The sequence below is a fragment of the Orcinus orca genome, chromosome 10 (genome assembly GCF_937001465.1).
Source record: "Orcinus orca chromosome 10, mOrcOrc1.1, whole genome shotgun sequence".
NCBI lineage: Eukaryota > Metazoa > Chordata > Mammalia > Artiodactyla > Delphinidae > Orcinus > Orcinus orca.
The window spans coordinates 105,544,115-105,571,653 of record NC_064568.1 but is presented as its reverse complement, the minus strand read 5'-3'; the positions used below and the strand labels follow the sequence as shown (position 1 = coordinate 105,571,653).

General features: G+C 40.5%; 1 protein-coding gene across 8 annotated transcripts in view; it reads right to left on the bottom strand.

The window, feature by feature from the left end:
• EXOC2 (exocyst complex component 2) overlaps nt 1-27,539 on the bottom strand; it is a 156,271-nt gene that overhangs the window by 114,358 nt on the left and 14,374 nt on the right. For all 8 annotated transcript variants that reach the window (XR_007479480.1, XM_004281077.4, XM_033408014.2 and 5 more), the window contains exons 2-4: nt 10,425-10,584; nt 6,388-6,564; nt 4,275-4,401 (exon numbers count right to left, since the gene is read on the bottom strand). Coding sequence is in view for 7 of the 8 variants with exons in the window: in XM_004281077.4 (XP_004281125.1) it covers nt 4,275-4,401; nt 6,388-6,564; nt 10,425-10,542 (422 nt within the window). In the remaining variant the exon portion in view is untranslated. The remainder of the gene's footprint in view (nt 1-4,274; nt 4,402-6,387; nt 6,565-10,424; nt 10,585-27,539) is intronic.

The window sequence follows — 27,539 nt, the reverse complement described above, 5'->3', positions numbered from 1 at the left end:
CTGAAAATTTACCCAAGGCTTTTTTCCCTTCCACACTCATACTAAGAATTATTTTGTCACCTTTCCTTGTCTTCTAAATGGAGCAGGAAAACTGGCCACCTTTTCTTTGTACTGGAAAGTAAACTGATGAGGAGCAAGTCAGACCTGCATTGTTCATGAAGCCTCTGTGGAAATAAAGATACTAGTGGTGCATCAACTGACTACTCTAGACAGCTCTTCCCAGGTAGTAATTTCACAAAAAGGTTGCAGATCCCATAAAAACAGGAGGGGCAAAGCTCCATTTTAAGGCCCTAACTCCCATGTATGTACTGTCTCCAAAAACATTACTTATAGATATTCTCCTAGTAGGCAAAGAGTACTTTTAAGAAATAAAACAGAGTGAAGGCTTTTACTTATTAATATGAACCTGTTTTTACCTTCTTTTTCAGTTAAGTTTGTCTCCATCATAATTTTAAGCAGTGCAAAGAATGCGTATTTGTGACAGTATAGTAAATCAGAAATACAGACTTTTTACAAGCAAATCCTAGTCTCAGTTCAAAGTGAAGTTATTTTTTTCTGAGCAATTAGTAACATTTTTATAAGTATCAAGGCACCATGTGTGCAGAACATCAGTTAAAACTCTAGGGATATGCAGAACTTCAGCAGCCGAAGGAGGCCCATAAACGCCAGGTGTTAAGCCTGTGCGCTGAAAGACGGCAGCGCGCACACCGAGCACACCAATGAAACATTTATTAAACTCTGCCTCACACCAAAGAACAACACTGTATTCGGCTACTCGTGCTTGCTACTCATGGTCACATGAAGTGGCCACGACACTGCAAGGCTCCTCCTGGCTCCACCTTGTGCATTTGACTGTGGGCTGAGAATTGCCATGAACACTCAGCATTGTAATTACCAGGAGCTGATTCCTCTTCCAAAGGCGACCTCACTACTTTAGTCTGGTAATTCATCAGGACCATGGTACTTTATAACAAGCAGTCATAATTCTTCAAACCTTCTCAATTAGTATATTTCAACAAGCAAGTAATTAAATCCTGTTATTCCTTCTCTGATGACATTTTTTTAAAAATTTAAAATAGGTCCTCTCCCGTCTTTTAATTATAAAAGAAACCCCAAATGACATTAAGAAACAGAAATAAAAGACATAGTAAAAGGAAATGCTCTCAGGGATTCTAACCTCAATGTTAACACCATTCTCTACAGGGACCAAAGCTTTTATCTAAAAGATATTAAGAGAGTCAGGGAAATAAAACCCACACCAATATTTTAACATCTGCTTTTCCTTTCCTACTCTCTTTTTCTAAAATAAGGCTTCTCTATCTGAAGTCAGACTTCAATAAAACAAATGCAGTTTTCCTGACAGTATCTTTAAAAGGTGAAAAGGAACCTGGAAAAGCATTTTTCTGGCCAAACTATATACTCTTCTTCTTGGTTTCTATACCTTTTCCTACCTTCACCTTCCATTTTCTTGCTTCCTAGTATCTCTATGCACTCTTTTTTTTTTTTTTTTAAGTGAACGCTGTTGTTGTTTTTTAAATTTATTTATTTTATTTTTGGCTGCACTGGGTCTTCATTGCTGCGCACAGGCTTTTCTCTAGTTGCGGCGAGTGGGGGCTACTGTTCATTGCGGTGCGCGTGCTTCTCATCGCGGTGGCTTCTCTTGTTGTGGCTCACGGGCTCTAGCACGCAGGCTCAGTAGTCGTGGCGCACGGGCTTAGTTGCTCTGTGGCATGGGGGATCTTCCCGGACCAGGGCTCGAACCCGTGTCTCCTGCATTGGCAGGCGGATTCTTAACCATTGCGCCACCAAGGAAGCCGTCTATCCACTCTTCCTTTTGACCAGAAAACTTGCGAAAGACTTTAAATGGGCAAAAAGATTCCTGGCCATCCTTTCACTGTCTGGAGGGCCTGCCCAGGGTCCCCTGATCTTCCCCCATCCATGCCTTGTCGCTGCTCTGCAGCTCTGTTACAGAAGCAGAAGTGGAGGGTTGATGGTGACCAGGGATGCCTGGCACAGAAATACGTGTCAGGTGAAGATGCAACTGGTTACTGAGGAGAAGTGGCCGGTGTTGCACCTTTCAGCATTCCTCACTGCCCATTATGTCTGTCCTCTGGAATTCCCCCTGAACTGGTTTTAACATTTCACTGGTTTTCCCATTAATTAATGAATTAAATAAAAGCTTGGACACGTGCGCATTTTGTATTTGTATGCGAGTCAAGCTTTTACCTTTTCAAAAACTATCCTTTAGTTATTCCATGGCTAAGCAGATTATTTCTGAAACTTTCAAGTAACAACTTCAAAGAAATATTACTGTAAATTTTATCACCATTTAAGCACTTCTTGAATGTACATAATACTATTTTAAGATCTGAATACAATTCATCACCCTGAAATCTTAAGTCATAAGAAGATTCTTTCCCTGGGGGCACAGCACTGAGTAGCGCACATGTAAGAAGAGCAGGGGATCACGGTGACGACGACGAACATCCAACCAGCGCCCACTGCGAGTAAGCGTCCCCACAGCTGAAACGCACACGCCGCGTGACCCAGGCCGCCCAGTCTGCACCTTGAGGAAGCTGAGCAGACTCCAAGTCACCCTGCAAGTAACGGGAGGGCCAAGAGTTAAACTGAGAGAGGGGCTCAGACCCAACTAGACTGCCTCAGAGAAGAAGAAAAACAACTTCTAAAGAGCCAGGCACTTTTAGTGCTTCTGGCTGGTTACCAACGTTACCTCGGGATTATCCCGAAATGTATTAAGAAAAAGAGCTGTAAGAGAGAGTTCAAGCTGAACCCCTGTGTGAGCAGCGGCAGTAACAGGAACAATCAAGACAATCAAAAAGTAAGAGGACATGAAAAGGTAAAGAGATCAAACGAGGGGTGAGTTACATGCTAAACTAAAAATTAAGGAAATCCATTTTATGATAGTAAATAACCAATTTAATCCTAACTTTGATAGTTCCATCTAAGGCTCAGACAAAAGTCACACCATATTCCTATAATCCCGGTACAAGGGTGCAAAACTGTTATCTTCCTTACAAAAGAACAATCCAAAGAACGCTTCTGCTCCACACTTCCTTTGTGGTGGGCCTTGGAAAGAAGCCGAATCCAGGCCACTGAAGCAGGCCACTGAGAGGTTTACTCTCAACCACAAAGTCCATTCATGCAGGAAACTATGCTCAAATAAAGACCCAGCAATTACTTTTCTTTCCTGGACCTTCTTGATCCTTAAACTCTTAATTTATCGGGTACTGAAACCCTTAAAACAGCTCCAGAATGACCCACGCTGGCCAAAGAGCTTCCCAGCTGTGACCCAGGACAGTCCTCGCTCACTAAAAGCTGCCAAACCCCAGGCCTTTTTCAACACAAGACAACTTCCCAAGACAAACACGTGCTCCCTCCCTCTCAGCCAGGGCAAACCCCAGCAGGTGAAAAAGAAGCTTACTTTTGATTTACTAATGGTCTTCAAGTGTAGGCTTGAAGGTTAAATATATAAAGCTCAGTGGACAACTTTCTCCATTCCTAGAAAAACCTAAAATAAACTATGGCTAAAGCATTAGCAGAACTAATCTGTCGCCTGCAGAAATGCTTATGGAGAAACGCTCAGTAGTAACTTCACCAGCAGAGTCACTAAGGCCGAGAGACAAGTCAGAAACAACTAACGTGTTAGGTGAACTGACTAAGGAAGCTGCAAGGATAAAGGCACTGATTATAAAATCTACGAAAACACTGTACTAGGGAATGAGAACAGGGAATTCTAGATTTGGTCCAAGACATCTTGTAAGGTTTACCTGCCACAATTCTGGTAAAGTAAGTCTGAGTTAAGTATGAATTACAGGTAGGGGTGGTAAACAAAATGACAAGACTACCTTGCTTCTACCTACTGCCAAATATATCCTGAAAAACCAAGCACATGGAAAATTCTGTTTTAATCTCAAGTACCATCTAAATATTTAAACTCACCAACTCCAGACAGCCCGTTAATTCTCATATCATTAAAAGTATTAGTTATTCAAAATTTCAAGATACTTTTCCTCTTCACAAAATGTAAACTCAAAAACTGAAGAGGTAAGTAGCTTTCGCCAACAGTTCTAACCAGTTGGAAGGTTCGCTCTAGCAAAGCTGACCAAGCTCCTAGAGATGATGCCCGACTCCCAACAACAGAGTGTCTTCAACTGTGCTTCCCTGGATGTTCCTGGAGCCCGACTCTCTTCACTGAGTGCACAGAACTTTTCAGCAGCTAGAAATAAAGACAACGGAGGCAAGGCGGTACTCACTTTTCAATCTCGATGCCGAGTGGATTAGCAGGACGCAGGGACAAGGGAGGAATCCCTTTATTCCTGTCAGTGCGCATGTCATAGTAATTCATCTCATCAACCCACACAGCAGACTGATCCAAAATACCTACCAAATGAGGAGCACAGCCTTAATAAGATACACACTCCCCAGGCACTAAGTCTTACCATACTGCTTTACTGTTGAAACACCTAATACAGAATGCATGCTACAGTAATTTTTTAAAGATTTGAAGGCACAAAAGCTCCAGATATTTTTTTTTTGTAATGGCTGGTAGCTTAATTAAAACCACTAAAAATCTATAGAAAGGCAAAAATAACACCTCTTGATTGCACTGTACATTATTCAATACAGAAGACAAGTTAAGCCTCTGAGAAAAAGTTCTCTAAAACAAATGTATTTTACAAATAATAAGCAGTACAATTAATTTGGTACATCAACAGAACACCCAACAATCCTTATATCAATATAAAGAAATCAAACACCTTCCACGGAATGCACGGCTTGTGTGATGGAAATGACTAGGATATTCAGGAAAAACAAAATATAATCTCTGAAAACAGTACCCTCTTTCCTGTGGCTCGGACTGGGCTGAAACAGAGGCTGGGCAGTGTGCGAGGGAGCAGAGTAGAGCGCAGGGCCGGGGGACCAGAGGGCTCCTCGTGAGCCTTCTAACTCTATGGGCACCCACAGGTCTACCAGGATGACACAAGGAAGCTCTGTCAGAGGGTAAGCTCAGGCCCAGACACTCCCAGGTTCAGGTCTATAGGCCTTTCCTGAGCCTGTGCTGTGCTAAGTCCTGGGCAGAGCGTTTTAGCATAAAATCAATACTTTCAAATAAGTTTTCTTCACCTGCTGTACAAACATGATACAAGATGATGCTAGATTCTGTCAAAATGTTTTTAAGTTCCTCCAGAAAACTGGAAACAAGTTCCTGCTTTAATTTCACAGTTCGGTTTTCAAAGACATTAAATAAAAGTGAGTAAACAAAAACAAAAATATTGTATGTATATATATGTACATACGTTTACATACACACATGTACATAAATGTAAATTCCATTTTTGGTTTTCCCTTAAGTTCCTCAAATTTTTATTAAAAAGAATCAAGGAATTTAAGGATATAATGCTGAAGAAAGGCTTTATGCTCTAAGACAGAAAACAAAATTTGCAAAACTCTTTGCTTTTCTATATGAGAGAAGGCCTGGGTTTAATTATGCCTGTGATAGTCCTATATTACACAAATATTTATTAAGTACTGACCATGTGCAAGTCATTACAGGACCACAAAGATGAATCTAACAGTATTCTTACTTTAGCAGAGGAGATGCCATATACATAAAGAGCTAGGAGACGAATAATTAAAAACACTAATTTATGGAGCCCTTAGTTTGTGTGAGGACCTATGCTAAGCACTTTCTCCAATGTTCTAACTCATTCAATCCTCTGAGGTAGGTGATTCTGTGACTCCACTCCACCCACAGCTGGCTGCTCGTGTGATCAGAGTCCCAGCTTCTCAGACCAAGCTCTGTGCCCCAAGGTGAGGAAGCACGGGTTAAGGGCACAAAGGGAACACAGGAGGGGCTCTAGGGCACAAGAAGAGTGTGATTTCTAGTTTGGAGGCCAGAGGCACACCTAGGTGGGCAACATCTTGTCGGGGCCTCAAAGGACGCAGAAAGTGAAGGAACACGGAACATTATTTAGGCATTACTGGCTAATTTGGCCAAACCAGGTATGTATTTCACCTCAAATCTTATCTGTATCACAGCAGGAAATGCAATTATTGTACTCAAGATCAAGAAACTAAAATCGGCATTTCGGACGTGTTACATGAACAGCTTTTATACAGGACAGAACAGCAGTTCTAATGATTAGTTAGCATCCTTAGGGTTTACCGTCAGCTCAGCTAACTGCCTTTTCAAAAGTAATGCAGACTTTAACCAATATCCCATTCCTGAAAAAATAAACATAAACTGAATCTAAGTTAATGACATATGAGAGTAAGTAAATTTTATACTAATTTACCAGTTGTCAGTTTTAAAAACAAAACCCACTTTTATTTTCTTCTTTAGAGTAAAGTCATGGGAGATGATACCTATTTTCTCAGGTCTGAGCAGCTTGAAGGAGACTGTGGAGGTTCCTTTGCCACCTGACTTGGTTGTGACAATAATGTCTCCTTTGTCGTTCTTGGCCTGTCCCACGCGACATACAATTTTACTCGCAGACATCCACTCTGCTGTCAGAAGGCAATTATGCCCACAAATTGTCAGACCTGAAAGTAAAAACATGCATGCACATAACAAAGTCCAAAGAACAGCTATTTCATGAAAAGACAATTCTTCTGTCAGTATCGCCAGGCCTTTTTCCTGAACTGAAAAACAGAACTAGAAATAGCATTTCCTGGTTCATCAGTTAGTTATTTCTATTCTTGAATATACCCAATATCATTTGCAAATAAACGACTGTCTCTACTGAATTTGCCTATTTTTTCTCTAATATTTAATACTTCTTTTAGATTATATTTAAGTGTCTTCAAACATCATTGGAATTAGAAAATAATAACCATAATAATGTCTAGGCACTCCAGATTACTTAACTATGAGAATCTTAGATTGCTTTCATACGTATTAGAAAGGAAATTATTGTTATTTTTAGAAGTCCAAGTTCGTGCTATAAAGCTCTAAAGCGTATTAATAAATGTGTACATCATTCCCTAAAAAAAATATTTATCATCTTCCTGAAAATAATCCACACATACTTTTCCTAGTGTTCAATTATACATGATACTACAGAATGAACTAAAGTTTGTAGTTTATGTTAAGCACAGCCTGAAGTCTGTTAAATCAGTAAATGTTCTCAGGCATTACTGGATTACTAGTGCATTTTTCATGTCTGTACATCACTCCTGCAACAGCAGTCCACGCTGCCTAAATGTTTCCCTCATGGTCCTGTCGCTGTACTACACTCTGCTCCCAAAATCTCAGCCCACGCCTGGCATCTCTGCCCAGACCCACGTAAACTGCGATGCAGACAGGGAAGACGTGGCCCCAGGCAGAGAACCACCATCCCACCACGTGCATTTCTGCTAAACAGAGACCAATGTAATAAACATTCATGGAGAAAATAGACCGAAGTGTATTCAGCAAACACCCAGACACTCGCACTTTCTTTTCTCACCATTTAACTTTTGATACTGCTCGGCAGTCAAGTTTAGCAAATGCAAGCTTTTTGTTTTGTTTTTTTCAATCAGATACCAGGAACACCTCAACTTATGCCAAATTCGGTTGAAAAAATGTAGGGAGGGATTCAAGTCATCTTTTGTTACAACTTAAAGCACTATTTAGTAAGAATGTTATACTAACCATAAAGGAATAAAAACAACTCCATTTTAAAGATGTTTATTGAAATAATTAATTTCAGAGGTTTCCCTAAGACATTACTATTTATTCATGTAAGGAATTGAGTTTTTCTAATGACAGCACTTTAAAGTTCCTTTAGGACTAAGTTTTCCATTGGCTTTTTAAATGTGTAATGACATTTACACATTTTTAAATGCATTCATAATTCAAAATTATTTTTCAAAATGGGAGTGTTTGTTAGTTTTCTTGATACTCAACTTTTATTATGAAAAATTTAAGCCTTTTAAGAGGTTGAAAGCACCCCCTGAAACTCCTCTCCATCTCCAAGGTAAGCCTGTGAAACACTTCAATACATACAGTGCTCTAATAATTTTTATGTACACATAAATCAGTCTATGTATTTTTTTATATAAATGGGAAATGTTTTAATTTATGAACTGTTTAGTTATAGATGGTATATATTTCAATATCACTCCAGGTCAATACATAACTTGATATTTTTAAATTTTACAATATCAAAAACATTTTTGTGATTTAAATACTAACTTTAGAAAGGAAATAACGCAACCCAATGTCAGGACTTAATGTATTAAAGTTCCTAATATAAGTCCCCTGCTGGGGAGCTATCTTACGATTAAAACTGAGAAATGGGAGATTTCAGATATACAGACATAAAGTCTTAAAAACATGTTCAGATGAGCAAACATGTATGATATCCATGATGATGGAACTTTGGGAAAAAGCACCCGGAATAACAGTTTATTCATCTCGTTGTAGCTGCTATCGAGGTTCCTCAGATTTAATATCTGTTCTGCATTTTAACTAAAAAAGTTAATAATCACCATATAATTTAAAACACAGATTTAAACAGATCATTTTAAATGCATGGAAATTAAATAAGATCATACGATCTATTTCTTAAACATGTTTTGCCAAGAAATCTGCTTCATGAAATATAACATCTTTTTTTTTTTTTTAAGTAACTTGTAGAATTCCAAATAAAGTGTTTTTGTAGTATTTTACTTGGCTAGTGTAGATGTCACCGGAGTTATAAAAATGCTTAAATTATTTAGTAGGTTAAGTTTGCTTTTTTAAAAAGTGGTTTCTTGGCAATACATGGGCAGGCTGAAAGCTGAACTAGCAGGTTTATAAAAGTCGTGCGCACTCAGTCAAACAGGAATCGCGCTGCCTGAAGCTAAAGAGAGATCAGCATCCACACAGACGGGCAGCAGTCACGTGTGAGGGCTCAGTGACTGCCAGTTAAACTGAACCTCCATCTAGATGGTCTATTTCCATGAATTCTAGGGATTTTTCCACTTTGGATAAAGAACAACCTGGAATGAGCTTTGTCAAGAACCAAGACATAGGATAAGACAGACTACCTTCATAAGGATAATAAACTTAAGTTTTATTTACTGAAGAATCAAAAACTGTGGCTAGAGAAAACAGTATAAAATGAGACACAGTTAAGTAACACTAGTGAAAAGAACGAGCTGGGGAGGGCAAGACTCAGTAATTAAACATGGTGCCCAGCTCTAATCAACCTTCTCTTTTCCAAGGGATTTCTGGATGGCCAAAAAACAATGTGTCAACCAGCAGCTATAATGCAAGAAAAACAAGCTCTAACTCATAATCTCTAGTATTTACCAAGGGGTCCTTCATGAATTAAGAAATGAGTCAAATGAATGTCTGAATCCAAATAAATTAACATGTGGGAAATCAGAATACTCATTCAGCAGCACATATTGAGTTGCCTCCCCGCTCTCTTATTCTGAATGTATCTGCACACCCTCATGCAGAGTTCACATGAAAATAACCCAAACTGACCACACACTGATATTTATGGTTTGCTCTCTATCCTGGCAGTGCTTTACACTCATCTGTGTTTTAAAAAAAGCAATGATAAGGCTCCATCTTTAGAGACTGAGACTTAGCAGCTAAGGCAAGAGCATTTTTTTAAGTTCTAGAGAAGATGAAGACAAGCCAGGTGAGAACCACTGACAGACCAGAATAATGAAATAACCAGCAGGAAAGGGTCTCCCCCAGAAGAAGGGGGCACACTGCAAACCAAAATCAAAAAAACTCGTGCAGTGCCAAGTGGATGCAGTGTTCTATTGCTCGCGTCCTTGGGCTTATAAAGATAAACAGCATAAACTGATCCTAAAAACTAAAACGTAGCTTGCTCTAAATATGTAAACATTAGGGGAGCCTAATGCAAACCGTGGGCGGGCATGAGTTTGCAGAGAGCCTGTGGCTGTTAAGTTTGGAGGCTCAGTGCTCCCGCCCCAATGGGCATCGGGTGTAGACAAATGCCCACAGGTCCCACGGTGCGGCCCGGCAGAGCGCACAGGCTCCTCTGGGTGGAGGGAGTTTAGATTTGGTTCCGAGAGCAATAAGGAACAGAAGAGGCCTAGCTCACCCGGCACCTGAGAAGAACAGACAGCTGTATGAGGGGAGGCCAGAAGAGCTGGGCGGCTGTTTTGGCAGTCTTGGCAGGAGAGGCCGACCCCGAGGAAAGGAGGCAAACCTCGGCTGTGGGGGGCTTTCTCAATGACCAGGCGAAAGACAATACAGGCAAGATCTGACAAAATAATGATTTTAACAGAAAAATCAGAAAACCAAATAATTCTTTCATTTCTATTCAGATCATCCTGTACAGACCTCAGGGGTGTTTTTCTATCACCTTCACTATTTCAAAATAGTATATCTTGCCTCAGTTGCCCAACATAAAAATGCATTCACCATGAACACACAGCATCGTCCCTGCCCTTACCTATGAGGTCAGCTGGCCCAGTCCCCAGGTTTTCTCCCCTAATCGTGACCTTTGTCCATGGGATTCCTTCATTTGGAGAGATGCCTGTCACAAGCGGGGGTTGTCGTGTTCGAGACATTCTGCTTGTTGAGGAAAGTAGAGGTCAAGCTACAGAAGTAATCTGTAGAAGAGAAAGGAAAAAAGGGTTAGTGCCAACTGAGATGAGCAGCAACTAGAAACACCAGAACTAGACATTCAGTACCAAAACACAGCAGTATTCTGCAAACATACAGCGCCAGGTTTTTTAGCTGTCAGTTAGCCTGTCTGCCAACAATTCCTGCACATGAAGGTGACTAAGGACACTAGCTAGTACTGGGAGGGAGACATCAAGAACATAAACTTCTGATGCAAGGACAGACAGAACCTAAGGTCCCCCTGAGCTCCATGCCACCACCTGCTGCACCCAAAGTATATGCTGGAAGCTCCTGAAGGAGCACATTCTGAACTAATCAGATTCATAAAATTAAAGAACATCTCCATTCTCAGAGGTATACTGAATTTCATTTTATTTTTGTGTTAGACTTAGTGTAGCAACTCTTTTAAATGTGCTCAAATCAATACACTGACATCTTCGACACTGAGACAGAAGCAGAGACTTGCTAACTGTCCCAGTGCGGAGCCGGCAGAAGTGCAGCTTCTGAGTTCAGATGCCCTGAGCTCTAGTCCTGGCGCTCTAATTCCGCTCCAAACCTCTGTTTTCATATACGGACACTGCGGCCAGTAACAGAACCTTCCATAAGGCTACAACAAAGATCAGGTACATAATCCCAGCAGGGCAGAGCACCTAGTGCACAGCAGGCAACCAGGAAATGAGAAAACCTCACTAATAAACCCACAGAACTCCTCAAGTGCTCGAGGCTTCAGATGCTCCAGAAGACAAGGGAAGGGTGGGTTCAGAGAAAAACAGCTGCTGGTTGTCTGTCTTTTCACAGAGCGAAGTTAGACAGTGGCCCCTGCCTTCACCCCACCGTTAGCCAGATCAGTTCAATCTCTCACGAAACCAAACAGAAGGGACCAGGACTGAGGGACAGACACCAGGCACAGAGAGGAGGGCGCCAACCCTCTCACCCAACTCCGCTCTGTCCGGGTAACAAGAATCACTCTGGAGAAACTAAGGAGCCCTGGAAAGACAGAACCGAAGACTCTAACATGGAAGGGTCCTCCCAGAAAGGACTACTTGCAGCCACATCACCCAAGGAAAAGCATATACAGACCAACTCTGCCCATGCATAGACTAAACAAGCAGCTGTCACAGCCTCATCCTAAAAGGCACAAGGACAAAGACTGTAAGGTGGTCAAGGAAAATACGTGAGCGAGAGATGATAGTCAGATTAAAAAAAAAGATCCAGGGCTTCCCTGGTGGCGCAGTGGTTAAGAATCTGCCTGCCAATGCAAGGGACACGGGTTCAAGCCCTGGCCCGGGAAGATCCCACATGCCGTGGAGCAACTAAGCCCGCGCGCCACAACTACTGAGTCTGAGCTCTAGAGCCCGCGAGCCACAGCTACTGAGCCCACGCGCCACAACTACTGAAGCCCGCGCGCCTAGAGCCTGTGCTCTGCAACAAGAGAAGCCACGACAATGAGGAGCCCACACACCACAACGAAGAGTAGCCCCCGCTCACAACTAGAGAAAGCCCTGCACACAGCAACGAAGACCCAACACAGCCAAAAATAAAAAAACAAATAAATTTTAAAAAAATTAAAAGATCCAGAGGAAACAGAGATAAGGCTACAGGCTACAGTGCTTCCCTGCAAATTACATTGAAGTACTAATCCAGGACCTCAGAATGTGACTGTATTTAGAGATCGCGACTTTAAAGAGGTGGTTAAGGTAAAATGAGGTCACTAGGATGGGCGCTGATCCCACAGGACCAGTGTCCTTATACGAAGAGGAGATGAGGACACAGACACACACAGAGGGACAACCACGTGAGGACACAGGGAGAAGGTGGCATCTCCAAGCCAAGTAGGGAGGCCTCGGGAGAAACCAGCCCTGCCAACACCTTGATCTTGGACTTCTAGCCCCCAGATCATGAGAAAACACATGTCTGTTGTTTCAGCCTATGGTACTTTGTTATGGCAGCCCCAGCAAATTAACACAGTGGATAACAGGAAACACACACACACACACACACTTCAAAAGTACTGTAAACTTTGACCCCCAAATAAATATCTGCAGAAGGAGAAAACTTTTATGCCTAAAAGAACAGGATGCCATGAAAAGGAATCAATCCAAGAATAACAGCTCTTGAAACTTTCAAAAGAGGCAAAAGAAAAGAGATTTATATTGTCCTGTTAATGTAAGAACTGACCGTTGGTTTAACAGAAGTGGTAATAAGGCTGCAAATAGGCAGATGTGTATCTGGGAAGAGGGGGAGGGAGTTTTAAATTTTATCCAGAAGTGACTATCCATATACTGGCAGATTAGCCACAGAATCTGGAAACATGGAAGTGGGTGCTGGCAGAGTGAGCTAAACAAGTCTGGGCTGTGCTGGATAATACAGAGGTGACAGACCTTTGTCCCTGGTTTCTGGGAGAGAGAGACTCAAAATCCAAGGAGTGTCTTGGCTCTTCATGAACCCTCGTACTGCTCGTACGTAGTGCTCATGGCAGCCCAGTACCAGGACTGCCAAACCAGAGACAGCAACCCTGTGATTAGAGGGCTGGGGTTCTGAGCCAGGTGCCATCAGCTTGGCTTCCTCTGAGAAAGGGGAGGGGGCTGGAGACTGAGTTCAATCATGCCTATGTAAACTCCTTTAACAATTAAAACAGCAAAACAACAGCAGCAAAAAGCGAAGAACCACAGGAGGTTACCATTCACCTAATAAGCCAAATGAGGCAACCCAAAATTATCTTGAACTCCCCTCCCTCCCCATCACACCCCCTGAATCAAACAGAATCCCCTGGCAGAGTCCAAGGTCCACTGCTTCTCTCCCTGGATACTGAAGCCAGCCAGCTCCTAACTGGTCACTCTGCCCCTGTTATCCCTTCGCTGCAATCCCCCCTCAGCAAACACTGGAGTCAGTTCTCCAAACTACAGATCTAATCATCATTCCTGATTCAAAAAAAACATCTCCCCCACTGCTCAGTGGTCTCCAGTCCCCATGACATCCTTAGCATCTTATTAAAACCTGTCACCATCAGACTCTTCTACACTCCTAGGTCATCCTCAGTCATTTCCCTCACCCATCTGACACTAACCACACAAGCCCACTCACCTCTTAAGAACCACCAGGTACTTTTTATGCCTTCTGGATTTCATTTACCTTATTTCGACTAAATAGAAAGACTTTCCAAGTTTGTTAAATCCTTACCAATATTTCAAAGTCAAGCTTAAATGTTACCTTCTCTAAAAAGTCTCCCTGATCCCTCCTCCTTCTATAACACTTCTGTTACATAAGTGTTACATCTTAGATACCAAGTCTGTATCTCCTCATTGAAAACACATAATATTCAATCAACTCTACTTTTCTAATACCTGTCATACAGTACCTGACACAAAATAAACATGCCAGATGACTGCTGACAGAAGTTGAATAAATGTTTTCTGAATGTTCATGGTATCAGTGGAATACTGGAATTAAAATAGGATGAAGAGGTACAAGGGGTAGAGAATAGGGATGGGGAGAGGTATTAGGTATACACATGAAAAAACAAAAAAAAGTTTAAAAGATACTTGTATACAATAGCATCAAAAAGAATAAAATACTCAGGAATGAATTTTACAAAAGTGCAAAACTTGTACTTTGAATATTATTTTAAAATGTTGAAAGAAATTAAAGACCTAAATAAATTGAAAGATGTGGACAGGAAGACTTAATATTGTTAAGATGGCAATACTACCCAGAGTTAGGGTTAGACCATTTTCAAGGTCACACACCCAATTCGTTGTAAAACAGACCAGACCCTTGGTTTCCTGACTCACAGGAGTCTGATACCACTCTTTCCTTTAGAGCATCCTGCATCTTACTAGGTCATCTGTGTATGATAGTCACATTCTAAGAACCTTAGTTGTTTCTTACATGACTGGGGGCACTGGCTCATCCTGCTGCGAAATAGAGTTGAAATTAGAATACCTCTGGTCTCAAAAAAAATAAAAGGGCATGCACGCACACACACACACACACACACACAATTAGGACAAGACACTTTCAACCTACTCCCAATTTCCCAAATCCATTTTGAAGGTGTTTACAGAGGATCATAAATCTTACCTATGTTATCCTCAAAGTTTGTCCACGTAAAACAAAGTAGGTCTCGTAATAACAGGTAATGTCTGGGCCACTATGGAGAGTCATGAATCAAAAACTATGATCTATTTTCTTATTTATGATTGAAAAGTACAGCTCTGTTCCAGATATACACATCAAAGGCAGCTGAAAATCCAGTGTTCATTATGTTGGTTCATATACAAAAATTAAATGGCATTTCCTTACCATGAAGCATCACCTACACATCCCCAAGCATGGACAAACCCTTATCTCAGGAAGATCAGTGAGCCATGTAACTTACAAATATAAGAATATGTACTTTTTACACTACAATGTCCACAACACACACAACAGTACCTACCCACAAAATATGCACTCAATAATTATCTGTGGAATGAATTCTGGAAAGAGATGTCTCTTTTCAACCCACCTCCACTTAGAAACATTCTGCATTATAGGTAACGTTCTTATATTTAAAATCACAAATAAATGAAATACATTATCATCACTCTCAGGAAAAAGTCTAAGCCTTAAGAAAAGAGAATTTAGTTTCTGAACATGTTCAGTTTCACAACTCATGCCGAATCAACAAGGATATTTTAAAGGGAAACTTTCATCTAGAGTTGTCATTAAGTGCCTATACATTTTCCTCACAAGCATTTTCCAAATGCAATAACGCAACAGTCTTTGAAATTCTGTCATAAGATCTTTCTTATATAAATACACTGAACAGAGGTTAACAAAAGTCTGACTTTCCTGTCATAAGCCTCATTTTTTAATTAAAACAATATCCAGCGTTTACATTATACAGCCATATAAGATAATGAAAGAGGTAAGGAATAAAAAGTGAAAGAACCTACCCTAAAATTACACACCACAAGCTAATTTTATCTTTTGAAAGTGGAATGACAGAGACAGGAGGTAAAGTAGCTATTACTTACTCATGTAAGGAAAATTGTTGCAGACACAGAATAAGCCATTTTTAAAGGCAATATCCTCACCCAAGCACACTAATAATAAAGGATTAAATTATACAAATGGACAAATAATAAAGGCTGACAGCAGCAGAGTACTGTATTGGGAATTTTACATATATACATAGGTACACTTAGATGAGCTGCAAATTGTTACACACTGGCTCTTAGCCTAAGAACATACTCCATGCTTAAAACCTGTTAGGTACCAAACAGGGTTATAGATTTGCTAAAAAGGAATCATACAGAAATCTGTTGTGTTGCTAAACACTAATAATGAACTATAAGAGAAAGAAAGAAAATAGTCCCATTTAAAAACCACATCCGAGAGGGCTTCCCTGGTGGCGCAGTGTTTGAGAGTCTGCCTGCTGATGCAGGGGACACGGGTTCGTGCCCTGGTCTGGGAGGATCCCACATGCCGTGGAGCGGCTGGGCCCGTGAGCCATGGCTGCTGAGCCTGCACGTCCGGAACCTGTGCTCCGCAGTGGGAGAGGCCACAGCAGTGGGAGGCCCGCGTACCGCCAAAAAAAAAAAAAAAAAAAAAAAAAAAAAAAAAAAAAAACCACATCCGAAAGAATAAAATACCTAGGAAGAAACTTAACCAAGGAGGTGAAAGACCAATACTCTGAACACTATAAAGCATTCATGAAGGAAACTGAACATGATACAAAGAAATGGAAAGATATCCCGTGTTCATGGATATGTTCAGAAAGAATTCATATTGTTAAAACGTCTGTACTACCCACAGCAATCTACAGCTTTAATGCCATTCCTATCAAATTATCCATGACATTTTTCACAGAACTAGAACAATCCTAAAATTTGTATGGAACCACAAAAGACCCCGAACAGCCAAAACAATCTTGAGAAAGAAGACCAGAGATGGAGGAATCATGCTCCCTGACTTGAAACTATACTACAAAGCTACAGTAATCAAAATAGCATGGTACTGGCATAAAAACAGACACACATATCAATGGAACAGAATAGAGAGGCAGAAATATACCCACGGTTATTTATGATAAAGGAGGCAAGACTATAAGATGGGGGAAAGACAGCCTCTTCAATAAATGGTATTGGGAAAACTGGACAGCTACGTGCAAATGAATGAAATTACAACATTTTCTCACACCATAAACAAAAACTCAAAATGGATTAAAGACCTAAATAAATGTATGAAAACATAGGAAGTGCACTCTTTCACATTGGTCTTAGCAATATTTTTTTGGATCTGTCTTCTCAGGCAAGGGAAACAAAAGCAAAAATAAACAAATGGACTACATCAAACTGAGAAGCTCTTGCACAGCAAAGGAAACCATCATCAAAACGAAAAGATAATCTACTGAATAGGAAAAGACATTTGCAAATAATATGTCTACTAAGGGATTAATATCCAAAATATATTCGTACAACTCAATATCAAACAAACAACCTGAATAAAAACTGGGCAGAAGACCTGAATAGGCATCTTCCCAAAGAAAACATGCAGATGGCCAACAGGCACATGAAAAGATGCTCAACATCACTAATCACTGGAGAAATGCAAATCAAAACCACAATGGACATCACCTCACACCTGTCAAAATGTCGATCCTCAGAAAGACAAGAAGTAAGTGTTGGCAAGGATGTGGAGAAAAGGGAACCCTCATGCACGGTTGGTGGGAATGTAAATTGGTGCAGACACTATGGAAAACAGTATAGAGGTTCCTCAAAAAATTTAAAAATAGAACTACCATATGATCTAGCAATTCCACCCCTGGGTATATATCTGAAGGAAACAAAAACGGTAATTCAAAAAGATACATGCACCCCAATGTTCATGGAACTGTATTTACAATAGCCAAGATATGGAAGCAACCCAAGTGTACATCAAAAGATGAACAGATAAACAAGATGTGGTACATATATACAATGGAATACCACTCAGCCATTAAAAAGAATAAAATTTTGCCATTTGCAACAATATGGATAGACCCGAAGGGTATTATGCTTAGTGAAAACAGTCAAACAAAGAAAGACAAATACTGTATGTTTTCACTTATATGTGGGAGCTAACAAAGCAAATGAACAAATAAAACAGAAACAGATTCACAGATACAGAGAACAAACCAGTGGTTACCAGCAGGGAGCGGGGGAGGGGATGGGTCAAACAGGGGATGGGGATTAAGAGGTACAAACTACTAGGTATAAGAGAAATAAGTCACAAGGATGTAATGTACAGAACAGAAAATATAGGAGTATTTTATAATAACTTTACATGGAGTACAATCTATAAATATCGAATCAATATGTTGTACACCTAAAAATAATACTGTAAGACAATTATACTTTAACCTAAAAAATAAAAAAAAATTTAAAAAGTAATCATAATTCTGACATGTCTCCAGACTCATGTTAATATGTCAAGAACATTTCAACTACCTGGACCTGAATGGGAATAAACGGGACTAAGAGGACCCTTTTAGGAATTAACCAGGTAATAGACACTTGTCTGATTTCTTTTGATGTTGGTATGGTGTTGATATAGTTACAGTGAATAAACATACACGTAAGAGTGATTTTTTTTTCCTTTTTTAGTTAACGGAATAAAAATATATCACCGTTATCATATGAATTGCAGGTCTAGTTTATAGCAAATTATATTTAGTGGGACAATAAAAACTACACTGAAACATTTCTGGATTTAAGGAAGCACTTTTTCTTTTCAATGTGTTACTTTTAAAATTTATTTATACAGTCGTGATTTTACCCTTAAAAAAATAATAATTCTTAACAGAACCAAGGAAAGAAAATGGATCTGCATTAAGAAAGTAAGTTTTTTCAGTTTCTCTAGGTAGACTGAAAAAAAGAGAGAGAGAGAGGGAGAAGAGAGTGGTAGGTGCAAGGGTCAGTAAATCATGACAAGAGAATAAAGCTTTATGTGAAGGGACCAATGAACTGTCCCAATGGCAGGTACAACCCAGAGACTTTTAGAATGGGAGCACTAACACTTTTGATTGGCTGTGCTTTTTTTCCCTCTCCCACTCATACTCCCAAACTTTTAATACATTCTCCTGCTCACACTGCACGTATACAGGCCAGTGCCTTTTAATAAGGAACAGAGCAGGTAGCTGGAGAAGGCAGAGCTGAGGTTGGCAATGCAGCAGAACCTGAAGTTAAAGCTAGAAGAGCCCAAGTCTAAGAGAATTCTCCAAAACTTGCCAGATATCTGGAGGGATGCTGGGCTCTCTACCCAATGTGTGATGGACAGGTGACCCAACTAACATTTATTCATGTTATTTTTTAAATTAATAAGCTTTATTTTTAAAGCAGCCTTAGGTTCACAGCAAAATTAAGCCAAGAGTACAGAGTCCCCAGATTCCCACTGCACAACCCTCCCCCACACCACACACACACAACCTCCCTTATGATGGACACCCTACTCCAGTGGTATATCTACCACTGGTATACACACTGGTATATCTACCACAATTCATGAACCTACATTACACATCAGTGTCACCCAAAGTCCATGGTTTACATTAGGGTTCATTCTTGGTGTTGTACATTCTGTAGGTTTTCACAAAGGTATAATGACACATATCTACCACTGCAATATCTAATGTTAAATTTTAAAGGACACAATAATACCAGTTGAATGACTCAGTCATATCCCATTGCCTGACGTCCAGGTACCACATTTCGCATCTTCCTTTAAGCAGCCAGACAAGGTAAGTCTTATCAGCTCTCCTGCCTCCAAGAGGAAGCCGAGGCTCAGAGAAGTAAACAGACTTGTTCTAGCTCAGACAGCACGTGAGGGGCGGAGCTGGATGCACTGCCTGACTCCAACGTGCCCACTCTTGACCTGATTTTGTGCTACCTCCTAGAGCGTCTGTACTCGTGGAAATAGGACCAGGTGAGATATTTTGTTTTGTTTCACTGAGGTACTAATAAGCAAGGCTAATGTTTTGGCTGGAGCTTCACTTGCTTAGCACCTCAGTAAGGAAGCACTTTAATACGACATTTTGTCAATGATTTATATTCTGTAGACACAATGAAAATAAAAGCGTAAGTGTTTTCTTGCTTCTCAGCAGTGTTTCTCTAAAAGAAAGAACTGGAAGAAGCTGAAATAATTTCTCAACTTGATGCGTTGATTTTTTTAATGTGAGGTTTTGCTTTACCATGGAATTATCATTTTGTGGCAAATACATTCCTTCCTATCTATACGAACAAAGGACATCTTCACTCAAGGACAACAATTCCCTTCAAAAAGGTTTCAGAATTTCATTTGAATTTTATCTTTTTAGATAAGTAACAGTTTCACATGGTAATCTAGATATATTTTAATAAACAGAAGTATATCCAAGCTGTAAGTCGCTGAATGAAGCCTTGATAGAACAACCTCAAAAACTTAACATTTGTGAATAGTCTGGAGATCTAGGTTCTAAGCTGGGCTCTGGCATTAACAACTAAAAGCCCTTGGTTACTCTTATGTGCTCTGAAACAGTTTTCTCATCTGTATATAAGGTGGCTGGATGAGATTATTCCTAAGACCGCTTTTTAGTTCTCGATTCTATGAGAGTCTTATAGGACAAAGCTTTTAAATTCAGTTACCAATGTTAAGACTATAGAAACTGGCCTCCCTAGCTTTTCACAATTAAACTAAATTATGATAAAAGCATGTTGTTATTCATTTAAAAATTCTTGTATTTATTATAAAATATTTTTGATATATCATTAGAAGAATCTGAATTTTTAAAATCTTATATTTGAATATTAGGGTATTAGATAGCCTAATTATCCCTTTCATTTTCGAAAGTTATATTGCAAAGACTAGGCTACAAAGCTTTTACAGATACTTTTTAAAAATAAATTATTAAAAGTAAACCATTATAGTTACCAGATTAAAATACACAATTATTTATTTTAAAAAACAAACCACAGGTTTTTTTTCATTTCCCCCATTTTATTAAAGGAGAAACAGAGAAAGAGAGAGATGAACAGACAGACTGAGGGAAGGAAGGAGGGGAGAGGGAATGCAACATTTAGGTAAAAAGAGAGACTTTTACTATGGCTTAGAAATTCTCATTAAATAAACCAAAGAAAAATATGGAAAAGATACTAGAAACAAGCCTGGTAAGTCATTTCTGTGTGACGGCACAACTAAAAAAAAAATCTGCATATCTTACAAGTTTCTGTGTTAAAGATTTGTTTTGCATTTATTTTCTTTTTTTTAAACAATAAAAATTTATTGACTATCTACTAACCTTACATCACAAGGCATTATGTCATAAGTAGGGTTTGTATATGGAGAAAAATACAATCGTAATAAATTGTTTTGCATTTTTATCTTGCATTTAAAGTCTACAAAAATGCCCATGAGGTCAAGGATTTTAAAATGTTAAAAGCAGATTTTTGTAAAAATCTTCACAAACAGCTTTGAAAATATTCACCAAGCACTTTTGTATAACTCAGAAGTCAGAAAGTAAACAGCTTCACAAAGCTTAAACTATAACTCTGAAATGGTTATGTATTATTAATTTTAAGACACTATTTTTGAAATACTTCTGAAAACAACTGTTTAACTGTCCGTATTATAACCCTTAGAGTACTACTGAATCACAATCTATTCAAAACCGAAAGAGACTTGCCTAGGTCTTTTGTTTCTGTGTTCTTTCCACAACACCATGAATGGAATTCAGAAATCAGCAAAACAAAATAAATTAACAAAGTATTTTTATCACCAAATCTAGTAGGAAATTATTCATTACTGATGGAAATACAGTCATGGGAATTTACTGAGTCGGCAAAAATAAAGGCTGCCAAGTTAGTGGTTTATCTTATTGCATGAGCCATTAAAGAACGAAAATTCAACGTGAAAGAATATGAACGTCCCTTCTTCATGAGACTTTAACTCACTGTAGTAGCCCTTTAAAAACCCCTTCTTCCTCTTCTCAAAATAATGAAGCAGTAAGAATTATTTTCTAAATGGAATACTGGAATACTACGGGAAAAAAATGGAAACTTGGGGCTTCCCTGGTTGCGCAGTGGTTGAGAGTCTGCCTGCCGATGCAGGGGACACGGTTCGTGCCCCGGTCCGGGAAGATCTCACATGCCGTGGAGCGGCTAGGCCCGTGAGCCATGGCTGCTGAGCCTGCGCATCCGGAGCCTGTGCTCCGAAACGGGAGAGGACACAACAGTGAGAGAGGCCTGCATACCGCAAAAAAAAAAGGAAACTTGGTTTATATAAAAGTTATCTTGGTCCACATCAACTTGACTATTCTTCGAATCCTTGTGTGAATAAGAAGCCTTATTATCAAGCCTCACGAATAACCAATTCAAACTTTGTAGATGATAAATCTAAACCCATGAGTATATACTAACATACTTTGACGAAACACACACAGCTTGACAAGGACTATGTAACACACGAAATGCTAAACATCTTCTATGTTTCAGGTATCATATTGAGCTCTCTAAATTAAGAAAAATCCCTCAGAAAATGTTTATATTTCTTTTTTTAAAAAGAGAAGTTCCCATTTTACACAGGAGCATTTTATAATAAAATACTGACCAAATTGTTTCAGGATTCAAAATTATTTTTATTTTGTTACAATCCTTCCCCCCCCCCCCAAAAAAAACAGAGTTGAGTTAGAAAAGCTTTTTCTTGTTGGCACCTTAAAAAGCAAGAAAAAACTGACAGTGAACATAAGAATCAACTATCCAACTCTCTTCACCAATGATTTTTCATGAAAGTTTTACAAAGGAAGAGGCTCAACAAAAGGTACACCTGTATAAGACAGTAAGGGTCCAGACTTTCAACCCAATTAGCTCAGGGTCTGTGTCCGTTTTGAAAAGCCCGTAAGCTTTATGAAAAACAAAACCAGGCCAAGATGGCAGAGTAGGAAGACCCTGACCTCACCTCCAAAGGTCTCAAGAAACTGCAACTACATACAGAGAAACTATTGATGAGAAAACCGGAAGCCTACAGAAAAGATCTTCTGTAACCAAAAACATAAAGAAGGAACCACACAAGACAGGTAGGAGGAGTGCAGATGTGGTGCAGTTAAGACCCACAGAATGGGGTCCCCAGGTGGGCGACCCACAAACAGGAGGGTAATCACAACTTCAGAGGTTCTCCCCAAGGAGAGTGTGGTTCAAGCCCCAGGTCGGGCTCCCAGACTGGCGGTGCTACACCAGGAAGACGCCATAGCCCCCAGGTCGTTTGGCTTTATGATCATGGGGGTTACTTTTGGGAGTGCCAGAGGGCTGTGGGAAATAGACTCCACTCTCAAAGGGCGCACACAGCATCTCACAAGAACCCTGGATCAGACCTGCCTACTGATCTTGGAGAAACTCCCAGAGAGAGAGGAGGCAGCTGGAGCTCACCCTGGGACCACAGACCCTGGGACCACAGACCCTGGGACCACAGACCCTGGGGCCACAGACCCTGGGGCCATAGACCCTGGGACCACAGACACGGGCGGCAGCCACGTTGGGGAGCTCGTTCTGTCAGGAGGACACTGGTGCTGGCAAGGGCCATTTTGGAACCCGTCCTCTAGCTCATTAGTGTGGACCTGGCACTGCCCACCAGCCTATGGGCACCAGTATGGAGTGGCCTCAGGCCAAGCAACTAGCTGAGCAGGGACACAATCCCGCCCACCAGCAGGCCTGCTGCCTTAATACCCCCTGACCCCCCAGCCATCCCAGGACCCAGCCCTGTTCACCAGAGTCCAGGACCCAGCCTGACCCACCAGTGGACGGGCACCAGCCCTGGGACCCCATGGGCCCCAACTCCAGCCACTAGGGAACACAAGCTCCAGGACCACCAGCCTGCCATGTCAGGACCCAGCCCACCCACTAGCAGGCCAGCACCAGCCCCAGAACCCCCTGGGCGCCAGCCCTGCCCACTGCAGGCCAACACCAACTTTGGAATACCCTGGACCCTGCAGATAGCCATGTCAGTAACTGGTCCCACCCACTGCTGAGGGGACATCAGCTCAAGGACCCCCCAGGACCCTGCAGAAGACACTCAGGAACCTGGCTCTGCCTACCAGTGAGCTGGCACTAGCCCCAGCACCTCCTGGGCCTTGTTCGTGCCCAGCAGCAGGGCACCACCAGCTCTGAGACAACTTGGACCCCTCAGCCTCAATCCTCACCTTCCCTGCTCCTCCTCCTCCCTTGAGAGGGGCTTCAGGGTTCCCGCCTGGATTGAGAAAAGGACAGGCACGTCCATCGCAGAAACCCGTGAACAGTCCAACTACACGAAGGGATTAAAAACCATCCCTCAGGGCAAGGAGCCACCTTCACCTTTCAGAGCAGGCGTCCACACACAGCCGCCTCAGTCAGGATGCCCGTGGCGCTGAGGCCACAGGTCCTCCGTGTACCAGGGCACCTAGCTGTGTGCTCTGCAGCCTCGTCTACAGGTGTCACAGGTGCCATGTGCTCTGCAGTGTCATCTAACACGTAAATGACACAAGGGACACCTTACTGTGTTTGTAAATACAAATCTACACCAGTTTCAGGCTCCTTAGTATTCCACTGTATGGATGTATAATTAAAGCGGCACTGAGATGGCTTCCAATTTTTTCCTATTGGACCACGACAATGGACACTTGACTGCAAAAGATTGTTGCACATTTACCCAATTATTTCCTTTCATTACATTCAAAGAGGGATCACTGGCCAAAGGATGTACATTTAAGAGCCTAACGTAAAAACTAAACTGGCCTGCAGTGCTATCAGCACATCTCCCACAAGCAACAGTGGGTGTCAGAACCTCTTTAATCTGCAGTGATCTGACAGGCAAAACAAAATAAATGGTTTCAACTTGCACTGTGTGTAAATTCCATTTTCATCACCTTTGCATCTTTTTATTAGGCTTAATTTCCTTAACTGTAAGATCTCTAATGGGAATGTTCACCCTGTGTCCACTGTCCAAATCTTCCCAGTTATCACTGTCTTTTCACATTGGTTACGGTGCTCTTGGGCCTCGGGAAATCTTGAGTCTTTTAACATCAAACCCATTGACCTTTTCTTCGCCACTCTAGAGTCACGCATTCAAAGTCATGTTCCTGGTACTTTAATGCTGGTTTAATCTTTATGATTATTTACCTCCTCTGGAATCTATTTTGGAATTTAACTCCTTTGGAATCTATTTTGGAGTACTGAGAATAGCTGGTCGACCACAATACCATCTCACCGAATGACCCACTGTTCTCTCCACTGATCTGAAATGCCACTTTTATCTCTGACAAAAATTCTCATTTTGAGTCTGTTTCTGGACCCTCTATATTTCACCCCACTGATTTATTTTGCACCTATGGCATAACTCAATTTTATATTATAATCAATTATCTGATAGGACAATTAATCTTTTTTTTTTTTTTTTTTTTTTTTTTGCGGTATACGGGCCTCTCACCGCCGCGGCCTCTCCCGTTGCGGAGCACAGGCTCCGGACGCGCAGGCTCAGCTGCCATGGCTCACGGGCCCAGCTGCTCCGCGGCATGTGGGATCTTCCCGGACCGGGGCACGAACCCGTGTCCCCTGCATCAGCAGGCGGACTCTCAACCACTGCGCCACCAGGGAAGCCCAGGACAATTAATCTTTAACAAGTTATCTTAGCCATCTCTCAGAGATATTGGTCCAGATGAACTCTAAAATACTTTATTTGATTCTAAAACTAATCCTACTAGAATTCTGATGGGAATTATCACCACCCTGACATACTCTATTTATACTTTTTTGTCTATCTCTACTGACTAGAGTATAAGTTCCAGTAGGGAAGGGGTTTTTGTCTGTCCACACACTGCTGTACACCCAGAATTTAGAACAGTATGTCATACAACTGATGCTTAACGCATATTCGTTAAATGAACAAATGTATAAATTACACAGAATTTCTGGATAATTTCAGGGCATTTAAAATAGCTACAACATTGAATCTTCCCACTTACTCACTTTTTATGACTGTCAATAAAGCATTCAGCTCTGTTCACAGGGAGCGTTCATGTAATTTATCTGAAAACAACTTATTGAGCCTCTCTCAACTGAAATAATTTCCCAAAAGACCTTCTATGTTTTCTCTGCAGAAAATTTCATCACCTTCAAATACTGTAACAGCCTTGGCTCTTACTCTTCAATATTTGTGTCACTTATTTCAGTTGCCTTATTGCATTTGCTGTAACATCCCAACCAGTGCGAACTGTGGTATTCGCAAGCACAGGTGTGACCGTAGCAGGCAAGCCTCTAGAGCAACGCTTCTCCACCTGTTTGCCTTCCTACCCCAGGAGAAGCATTTCTGTTTAGGTCTTTTTCTCAGTCACTCCCAAGAAGTTTCAGTATCATAATGTAAAACCTGTATTAGGTACTGTATGTCTATCTGCACTTTATACATAAAGGTTAAGATGTTCCTGTCCCCTCAAGAGCTAATTTTCAGTTATTGCTCCTGTTGAGAATACATGCTCTAGCATTTCACCACTAAGATGTCTGCTATTGATATTATGTAGTTATCTTACAGAAAATGTCTTTATCCTTATTTACTGAAAGTCTATTTTTTAAATCAGAAATGAAGTTTTAATTTTATCAAATATTTTTCAGCATCTTTCAAGATAATTTTTTTTACTTATTAATACAGTGAATTGAAATAATTTTCCTATTAATGAATTAGTGGGCATTCTAGGAATAAACATTACTTGGTTCCATTTTACTAGTCCTTTAGGTATTCCTGGATTTGATTTGCTAATACTTTATTTAGGAGTTCTACGTCTTTAATCTTATTTACAATTAGTCAGAAATTATCTTCTCTTTTACTCCATTGCCTGTTTGCTGTAGTAGCAGGAAGCACTCAGCAGTTTACAAATATTATTAAGCATTTACTGTATCCAGAGTGCTATTGCTACCTTATAGAAAGAATCTGAAGTTTTCGATACTTGTCATCTTATAAATAGTACAGGAATATTTTTCCTTGTAGGTTTCCTATTACTGGCCTATAAAACCATCTCATTCTAGTACCACGCTGGGTATGATTATTTGGGAATTTGCTTAATGATTATGGGTATGTATTTTATAAATCTTCAGACAATTTTATTGTATTTTTCAGAAAGTCAGGTATTTTGCTCTGATTTTCAAGTTTAATATCATACTATTTTCTTCCACAGCTATCATTTTATTACTTTTTCATTGTCTTGAGTATCTGTAAATATCTTTTTCATGGTTAGACTGGTCAATATTTTGTTTTAATGACCTTTTATAATAACAGTCCTTGATGTAAGCTATAAATTCTACCTTCTTTTTCAGGAGCACTGTTACTAATTCATTACTGACAGCTTCAACATGTATTAATTCCTCTTCCTTGCATTTTATTTTGCTTTTCTTTTTCTATCTGTCTGGACTGAACACTTAGTTCATTTGTTCTAATCCAATATAATTCTTACTCTTGGTCCCCCCCAAGGGTAAGGCTTTTTTCCTCTAGCTTACTTCAAGATTTCCTCTTTTTGATTTTCTGCAGTTTGAATATAATACGATTAGAGGCAGATTTTCTAGTACTGATCCTACTTGAAATTCTCCGAGCTTCCTGGATCTGCCGTTTGTTGTCTAGTATTAACATTAGGAAATTCTCAGTCATTACTGCTTCACATCATTTGCACAGAGAGGGGGCAAATGGAGACTCACCCACCCTGTCCCCCAGAGTCCCCCCTGACACCCCATGATCATGCCCCCACCCTGTCCTCCACCTTGCCCCCTAAACTGTACACTGAATAAGAAAAAAGAAAAAAGAAATTTTATAGAGAAAATAAAGAGAAAAAAATCACAAAAAGGAAAGAAGCCACCTGTGGTCCAAGTCCCTCTCACCAAGCATCAGCTCCCTAGGTAAAAGAGCCAAGACTCTCACACAGGAGCCTGGAGCTCCC